Source organism: Nicotiana attenuata, unplaced genomic scaffold (assembly GCF_001879085.1).
Source record: "Nicotiana attenuata strain UT unplaced genomic scaffold, NIATTr2, whole genome shotgun sequence".
Classification (NCBI taxonomy): Eukaryota; Viridiplantae; Streptophyta; class Magnoliopsida; order Solanales; family Solanaceae; genus Nicotiana; species Nicotiana attenuata.
The window spans coordinates 75,184-84,430 of NW_017673345.1; the positions used below are offsets into that span (position 1 = coordinate 75,184).

The following is a 9,247-nucleotide window of genomic DNA, read 5'->3' on the forward strand; positions in this document are numbered from 1 at the left end:
ACATATAAATATATATACTTTAAGCTAAATATCACAAGTCAATAGAGAATCAAACATTTAACTATGTACGGTATCTTCTACAGGACAGAAGGTTAATTTACAAAATAAATTATACAATACAATACCGTACAAATAATATATTATGAAACCATCCAAACAAAAAATTGAGAAAATGACATTGTATAGCCTCTCTCAAAATAATAGTCGAAAAAATATTTTTTTTTTTATATATATACGTTCTTTATGTTATATACAAAAATTATACAAATTCTATACACTTTTTCGGCTACAGAATGTAAATAGTTTCTGGCGCAGGCTAAAAATAAAAAAAGCCCAACAAATTTTTCGGATTTTTCTGAGTTGGGTTGGGCTGGCCAACTGAGCCCGAATGAGGACTGCTGTTCCAAATCCAGATAGAGGATAAACGACCCGATTGCAAAGAAAACATGCCCTAATATCTCCCATTTCGTCGACGTTGGTAATAAAATTACTCCGAATCAATAATCGGTGGTTAGTGTCTTCAATTGCAGCCATGGCTGGTAGAGAAGTTCGAGAATATACCAATCTCACAGATCCTAAAGGTACATTTGCCCCATTAACTCATGCAAAAGACTCCCTTTTTTTTTGTTGATTATGGTTTCATTAACATGCAATCAAATTGCAGATAAGAAATTTAGTAAAGGAAAGGATAAAATAGATGACGAGGAAATTGCCTTTCACCGCATGGTTTCTAAGGTTAGCCAATCCCGCTTCTCTAAACTTATCACACTTCACCATTTACCTTTTCATTTGTTTTCAATCCACGAATTTACCTTTTATTCTACTTTTTTATTTTTCAAATGTTGAGTTGACAATTACTGTAATAACATAAAAGGCTTTTAGTTGTTTGAAGAACTCCAGAGTATATGGTAAGGAAGGTTCATGATTTGGTATAGTAAATCGCGCTTTACATATGCTCAGTGGCGAAGCCAGAAATTTTTCCAAGGGTGTTCAGATTTAAAAGAAGTAAAAAAAAATTTCGGCAAATAGTGTTCAATATATGTTATATACATCTAAATTTAATATTTTACTTATATATACAATATAATATTTCGACGACCTTAGCTAAAGGTGGTGTCGTCCCTGCATATGCTGATATTAAATGGTTAATGAATTAATGTAGAGAAGCAAAGCTCTTTTGGCCCGTATATTTGTAATCATCATGATCTAATTCTGAAGATTGTTGATATTCTTACTCAGCAGCATTTAATCTTCTTCCATCTGCGTGTTGTTTGTTGTTATAAGCTGGAACGAGAATAAAGGGATTTATTTTCTTGTTCTAGCTTTCAAAGAAAGAAAAAAGACGTCCTCTTGTCTAAATTTGGAAGGTTTACCGAAATAACTTGGACGCTGAGCACCAGTTCGGCTTTACATCCTCTTACTTAAGGAAATCCTTTTGTCTTTCTCCCCAGTCTGTTTTTTTTTTTCCTCCACCAGACATTAAATGAACACGGGACATCTTACAAGACTATAATCAACTAGAGTAACATGTCTTGACTAAATAGTGCTAGATATCTGGATGGAGTTAAGTAGCAGAGACTTATCAAAAAGACAAAGAATTAAAAGAGTATTCTTGATTGCACCAGCAATTAGCATTCAGTTTAGAGGTCTTTGCTAGAATATTCTGCATATAAAGATTCTGCAGAGAAGTTTAGCACTGCTACACCAAATTGGTATGTTTTTGAATCCTTGTAACTTATCCAAAAAGAAAGTCAAAATACAGTAGAGAAGTTTCAGGCCTAGATTACACAATGATCCTCTTAAAATCATGGGAGTGGTCTGATAACATGCCCTGGCAGGGATCTTGGCTTGTCCTACTGGGTGCTTGATATGTTTCAGATGCGAGATGTTGCTGGGGAACGTGGAGGTTACCTTCATGGAAGAGGCGGTATTGATGCTTGCTCTGCTTGATTCATTTTCTTTTTCTGTTTCTTCTTTTTGCTGCAATTTTCACACATAATAAAGTGTCATAGTTTCTTGAGAATTGTGTAAGTTTTGAAAATGCAGCCCTAGACTGTGATGACCTGCTCTATCTCAAGGAACAGATGGAAGCTGAGGAGGACGCTGAACGCCTTCTGCGCCGCACTGAAAAACGTGCATTCCAAGTATTCAAAATATCCTTTTGTTTGTTTTCTTGGATTTTATCTCATTTTGCATGTGAATGATTTGTTTATTGGCTTATGATACAACTGAATTTCATTAATATAATTGTGAAGTTTTTTTGGACTGATTTATCACATGGATTTTCTCTTACATAATACAAGGGCTGTGACTTTGGGAAACAAGAGAGCATTTATATATGTAATCATGTGGTAGTTTGTGATTTCCGTAACAATTTGAAACAAAGCTGTTGCTGATTCTTCACCTGCATTACTTCCTCTGGCGCTTCGTGTTGAGCCCAAGCCAAAGAGTGGGATCAGGTTTGAACTTATCTTCTAATCCAAGGCAGATCAATCACCCAGAATATCTTTGGGAATCAACTCAACGCATGAGCTTTCTTGGCTGCAGGCAACAAGATCTACTAAAAAGGGTTGTAGAAGTCAAATCTAAGAAGCCGAAAGTCTCTAACCCATCCAATGGGAATGATTTTCTTGTTCATCCAAGTACACATGCTGCACCAAGTGGCAAGTGTGATGCCGATCATGAGAAGCAGATAGAAACTTTGCCAGCTAGACCAAGTGATGCTGGAGCTAGAACAGAGATAGAAAATCCAGTGAAAAAATTGCTTGCTGCATATGAGAGTTCTGATGATGATGACTGATTTTGCTAGGATTTATTTGTCTATGATGCTTAGTAGAGTGTTTGAATCGAGAAAACATCAGTTATAGGTGCTTGAATTAATGAGCATCATTAGTTGGTGTATGTGCCCATCCTAATCAAGAACTCTGACTTGCTTGTTTTAACATGCTTACAGATGATGAGCAGCCGCAATTCATACTGGAGTTTGCTTTTACCTTCAAAATTGACAGTGTAGCATTCCCCTCCCCTGCATGCATGGGGAGAGCCTAAATTAGATGAGAGTTCTATTTCTACTACGTACTGTTTCCTTTGTAAAGTGAATTGTAGGTTCACCACTGGATCATGAAAAAATAATACATAATGAGAGAGAGAGAGAGAGAGTTTCACAAGCTGACATACAAAGTGCTGTTCACAAGAGGCCCCAGTATTAACATCTCGTGTCAATTGGGTTTAACAAAAGGGGGAGGCTTAAAGAAAGAAAAAGAAAAAATAATCAAGTGAAAAACAGGCTTAAAGAAGGAAAAAGAAAAAATAATCAAGTGAAAAACCATATTTTAATTGGCGTCTTTTACAGTGGGCGTTACCTAGAGTTGATTCTCAACTCTTCATTCCATTTACAGGAACAGTGAACTACAAACACATCCACGATCTCAAGAGTTTTGCAGGAAGAGTTCTATTGAGTAATGAAAAGTTCTTGCTTAGTTATGAAATAACGGCCAATGATGTTCGCCTGCTCTACAATAAATTGCTCATGAAAGGTCCCCATCCGTTTGCTGGGTATATCAATAGAGAGATCTTTTAAATTTGGCAGACCCTCAACTTGCATACCATCTCCGCAAATGAGGAACTGATTCCCAACTATAAAAGATCCAGAAACACGAATTGCTACTCCATCTTGACCATGAGGACGGCATTGAAGTTTCTCCACAACATGCACAAGCTTTTCTGGAGGCCATTCACCAGCTAATGTCTTCCGTATATTGGACAAGGTTGAAAAGATATTGCTGGGACCAATAGATTCTTTCTCGCCAAAGCTTAGACGTCATAGAAAATTAAAGTTAGAAGGTAAAGTCAAGAGGACCACAAAGAGCTTCAAAAAATCATAAAACGTGATTGCAAAGAGCCTTAAATATAGATGCTCTCGTCGTTGTGTTGATATATACAAAGAGACACATATTAAGAACTATGCTCAAAACTGCATGAGTGAAGTCTCATGAAATACGATTCAAGGGTATGCACAAAGAGCCTCAAATTCCTCAGATCCCACAATTTTCCCAGAGTAAGACCTAGGCACTAGGAGCCAGGTCCCACAGTATCCATATGTTTGTACGGGTGCTTCTTACGCGTGTTAAAAAATACTAAAATCAACTTTCTCCTTGCAACAAACAAGTCTACACTTGAAGTCGCAAATGTCAATATGTCATACCTGAACGTGGAGCATTCATTATATAATGTTTTGGTATGCTGCCAAAATTCATCGGATCCATCAAACAGCAAATAGTAATGTATTGTCAGCATCTGACACAGCAAACAACAAACATGAATTCAGTATCACCTACTCCCGAAAGTTTTAGCCTATTGTAATTTTGATTGACAGCGAGTTAACAGAAGTAATACAGCAAACAGGCAGGACCATGCCCTCAACGACATCTTAATTCTAACAGATTTTTCACCAAATGAAGGAATTAGAGCTACTGAAAAGGTAAATATGAAGTAGAAAACTCACATCTGCCAGATCCTTCATCCTCTGTGTAGGATCAAAAATGCTTCTGACGAAAGCACCCAAGTCCACTGCAGAATCAGTATACTTGGTAATAAATGGATGTGAAAGAAGCTGCAATTAAAGAGGAGCATGAGCCACCATGCGATCTTAAACTGGTCTACTTTGTACATACCTTCATCATTGTAAGCAGTAAAGGTCCTAATGTATCAGTAAAACTCTATGATGAACATAAAAGTAACTGCAGCCACCCATTTCATACAGGTCAAATAAAAACCATATCTAGTTCCAACAATAATAAGTGATACGCAATCAGTAGTTCCAATTTCAATGAATATATATGCAAGTGCATAATGTCCATTAAGCTCCAAAAACTGAAAGCTGTATAAAATAATGCCAAACACCTTCCCCAGTTGTCCCATGTTTCAATGAAAATATATGCTCATTTACGCTTGTACCTTATTTAAAAAGGAAAAGTAAACGTGTGCCCGCCGGTTAGGCAAATACATAAGGTTCAGACAATCAATTCATCAAGCAGCACTGGTTTCATCTAACCAGATGAAATCATACACACAACCAGTGTTTCATGGGGAAAAAGTCTTGTTTCCTACTTGAAGTTTTAACCATCTATACCATTTCTACAATATCGAATAAGCAATAATATCAAGGGAATCCTATTTTTTTTAAAGTCGATCCTTGGACTTCTTCTGTAATTGTCCCTTTGACAAACAAATTCTGTATATAAGTAAAATGCCTGAGATTGACCTAAACAAGAATCAGAAATTCATTAGACTGCACATGTAGTTCTAGCAATCCTGGAAGACAACTTTTCGGACTGAATTGATGCAGGATTCATTTACTGAATTGAACCTTGCATGGTCTAGCAATGCTTGTTCTCTCTGCATATCTTCTACAGTTGCTTCCTTTTCCACTTCATCTCCTTATCTGCCTTTCAATTTCGAAGTAGTTCTCCGGCAGATTTGACCTTCCAAAGCTCTTTGGGAATTTCACATCTACTTCCTCTTGCCCAGGGAGAACCACACAGTTATGCTTTATCATCCCACCATCCAAGACATGGCTCCATCTCTAATAAGGGAGACCTTGTAGCATATTTGCTCTTCATCTGTATACGTGCAAGCGTGACAAAAGGTTAAAGGAGAGAGTCTCTATTAGACCGTAACCAGTGCTTGCAGCACAATATAAGTTCAGACGTCTATATTGACCATATTCACAGCAAAACCAAGAAAACTAGGTGGAGTTTCCTTATTGGGTATATTTGGCTTCAAAATATTAAGCGTCCTTTGAAGGCCATCGACTATGAACTCACTGGCATATGGTCTTAAGTTTTCAAAACAGTTAACAAGAAATCGGCCATCCAAAGGCCTCCAGAAGCTCCAAGTCCATGAAGACCAGAAGTTTTGTTTACATAACCTTCCTTATCGCATGTTTTGTTTACATAACCTTCCTTATCGCATGTCTCCAGTGCTTTAGTACCATTATACGTCTTGCAAACAATTGCTAGCAGAGTCTCAAGTCCCAAATAATCTGAGAGTATGCAAGCAATTGTTCGCAAGTCGTATCAAGGGGTCCTAATTGCCCTGAACTCCAATGCACTTATCAGGAGAATGGTAAACAGTAGACAGATTAGTAACTTAAAACTGAAATTATTCCAGCTGACTGAGTAAAATTGACAGTCTGATTCTGCTTCCAGTAGCATCACAGTGCCTTGGCGGTTGCTCAAAAGATAGGGTGAAATGTGCACTATCTATTGACTGTCTGATATCGAGCGTTAGGTCAAATGGAGCACTAATTCTGGCAAGCCCAGAGCACCTTCCTATTTTCAAATTCCTTCAGGAATGCGCCAGAAACACCACATGCATGAAGTAGTGTGAATATAAAATAATTCTCCTAAGCGTAATCCTTTTACGCAGGAAATTCTGAGTGTAGTCATCCAATAGCAGTATTATGCCCATTCCCGTACGAAATAAAATGGGAGAATTACTAAAAGGGAACCATAACTCCTACTACCTCTGAAGGACCTCTCAAATGTTTAACATGGTTCTATGAAAAAATAATATTTTATGGAATTCTTACTTCTTTCGAGAATTCAGATGCATTTAACCAATTCAATTGTACACAATGATGATTCCCTCATCATACAGACATATTAACTTTTACTTTTTACCTTTTCATACTTTTACTAGTAAAACTTGCCTCATAAAACTCAGATTCAGAACATATTCAAACTGTTTCACATAAAATGCAGTGGAGGAATAATATTCCCTAAGAGTGAATTCCTTTTTGTTCAAGATTGACATATGAAGTGTACAAGTGATCATCATATCTTCAAGAGGTATATGTCACTAATTCTGGTTTTATAGCTGCATTTGCCTCTTTAGAATGTGTAAAACTTCCAGTTCCCCTTCTTGTGATCTACTTGCTTGTAAAGGAAAAGCCTTTATACTGACCTGCTCTGCCGTCAGCCTGTCATCAGGATTTTTTTTGAGGCAAGCATCAATGAACGAGCAGAACTCTGGTGAAAAGTCGTGTCTTGACAGTGAAGGAGACGGATCATCTAGGATCTGCCATCAAAGTTTTGAAAAAAACAAGGATGAGATGTGATGATGGACTCTGTTAGTGTATGCAATTCATCTAGATTATATCTGAAAGAAAAGTGACCCAAACATGTTAACAGGGGCTGAACTGATATCTAAATTCAGAAAATCTGATATGGTAACATACTGGGACCAAATAATTGGTGATCCGTTTATAATTCCATCCGTATATGCAGTTCCACAATAACAGGGCAAATTACCAGTAAGTTTTTACAGTAAAATAAATGATAAAAGAGCATTGAGATGCAACCTGTTCGTATTAACTATCCACTACGACCTTAACAAGCCCAGTCTTTCTTTATCAAACAAAATTTAACTGTCACCACAAATTCAAAAGATAGAAGGAAAGCAATGGTTCATTCCAATACAATTTCTTTCCCTGAATTTGATTTCCCTTTATCTCCTTTCTCATTGTAGTTGATGTTACATTCTAACTCTTGAAGTTCAATTCTCTTGTGCTGCTGCCCTTATTTTTCTTCACAAGATTTTCCTTATACTTGGTTCACTACCTTCTTGCCTTCCCTATTCAAGTTGCATTACCTTCGCCTTTCCTCGTCTGATCACTACGAAATTTACATGTTAGTCCCTTCTTTATTTCCAATGATCTGAGGGGATATGTTATCATCAACCACTTCTATCACACATCATCAGTTATCTGTTATCTTCCATCAAAATCTGAACCATTGCAGGCTTGTCGCTATTGCTTCTTTTGCAGTCTGACTCTTTTTTCATCATTGGCGTCCTCCTCTGAAGAACATTATCCACATCACCTGGAGCACCCGGGTCCAAAATAGTAAGCTTCCCAGCTGCATCAGTCTCATATGCTCTTTTAATGCCCTGAAAACAGTGATCTTTTTTCTAACTCTCTCTCTTCCCCCCCCCCCCTCCCCCCCCCCCTTCTCTCTTCTTTGGATGATATACCCTATTCCACCACAGAAATAGGAGGAAACTTCATGTTTCTAGATGTTTGTTTCTACCTGAGTTGGTTTGCGACCTAATGACTTTCCAGCAAGTTAAAGGCTTATGTAAAGGAAAGAAGATATAGAAGAACTCTGCAATGCACAAAATCAACAAGTTCCATAGCAGATCATGCAAATTTATAAGCGTTAGGATATCAGACTTGCGTATTATAGCCTTTTTGGAGGGAGAGGAGATTTCAGTTGCAAATCCTGTTAACATAATCAAGAACAAATTGGTAAGAAATAAATAGCAATAGAGGATTGACCTGCAACATGAGATTGACAGGTCCTTCATTAGCTGTATATGGAAATTCACCTGTACCACACTCAAACAGTGCAAGCCCAAGGCTCCAAATGTCAGCTGGGTAAGAGTAATTCTCATTTCGTATTCGTTCCGGCGACATGTAAGTTACTGTTCCAACAAAAGTAGCACACTGAAAATACAAAAATTAGAAGGAATGAATCTGAAATAAGATATGCCTGAAGATATTCATAATACATTTCTTGGAGAAAGAGAAGTGGATATTGGCGTAACCTCCTTTAACTAACCATAGCAATAGAGCTTTCTAAGCCAGCACTAATGCCAAAATCTGTTATTTTTGGCTCCCCCTTGAGATTGACAAGCAGATTCGCCGGCTTTATGTCTCTGTGAACTAAATGTCGAACTCCGTGCAAATAACTGAGACCCTTAAAGAACAGAGAAGTTCTATCAATAAAGCTGAGGGACGATACTAAGACTACCACTAAAGAAAGAAGTTGAAGAAGAGTCCTTACATTCAAGAGCTTTTGAACCATTGGAGAAAGGATAGCTTCTGGAATGCTCTTCCTCACTTTTATGATATCTGCAAGAGAACCCCCATCCATGTACTCTAGAGCTATGCTTATTTGCCCAGAATCTGGAGTATAAAACGCTCCATAGAACTCAACAAGACCTTGGCAGCATGGTGCCTCACACAATGTCCTTATTTCAGTAAGCAGTTGTTGCCTTTTCTCCTAAAATGCACAAGAAAATATCTCAGTGAATAGAAAATTGGACATGGTTCCATAAATTCACTTGCCAACATGCACATACATTCTTTTAAGTTTTACCATATGATTACATGTTGATACTGCACATTTGATGCTTCATGGCTTATGTTATTTCCTCTTTTTTTTTTTTTTTTTTTTTACGGGGG

At 37.4% G+C, this 9,247-nt stretch overlaps 2 protein-coding genes across 3 annotated transcripts in view; one reads left to right on the plus strand and one right to left on the minus strand.

The window, feature by feature from the left end:
* The first annotated feature begins 425 nt into the window (after window positions 1–425).
* On the plus strand, window positions 426–2,981 carry LOC109216101. Of its 2 annotated transcripts, none has more exons than XM_019380229.1 (6): window positions 426–581; window positions 665–735; window positions 1,879–1,927; window positions 2,047–2,153; window positions 2,383–2,459; window positions 2,548–2,981. In XM_019380229.1, the coding sequence occupies exons 1-6, from the start codon at window positions 533–535 to the stop codon at window positions 2,798–2,800; spliced, it is 606 nt and encodes a 201-aa protein (XP_019235774.1). In that variant the 5' UTR covers window positions 426–532; the 3' UTR covers window positions 2,801–2,981. The 2 variants fall into 2 exon arrangements, with proteins under 2 accessions (XP_019235774.1, XP_019235775.1); XM_019380230.1 differs by having other exon boundaries at window positions 433–581; window positions 1,839–1,927.
* Window positions 2,982–3,302: 321 nt separating this feature from the next.
* LOC109216099 (mitogen-activated protein kinase kinase 3) overlaps window positions 3,303–9,247 on the minus strand; it is a 7,517-nt gene continuing 1,572 nt past the window's right edge. Inside the window, exons 4-10 of the mRNA XM_019380228.1 lie at window positions 8,847–9,065; window positions 8,622–8,759; window positions 8,339–8,506; window positions 6,967–7,080; window positions 4,505–4,612; window positions 4,205–4,296; window positions 3,303–3,812 (exon numbers count right to left, since the gene is read on the minus strand). Of these exons, the coding sequence (XP_019235773.1) occupies window positions 3,452–3,812; window positions 4,205–4,296; window positions 4,505–4,612; window positions 6,967–7,080; window positions 8,339–8,506; window positions 8,622–8,759; window positions 8,847–9,065 (1,200 nt within the window). The 3' untranslated portion in view covers window positions 3,303–3,451. The remainder of the gene's footprint in view (window positions 3,813–4,204; window positions 4,297–4,504; window positions 4,613–6,966; window positions 7,081–8,338; window positions 8,507–8,621; window positions 8,760–8,846; window positions 9,066–9,247) is intronic.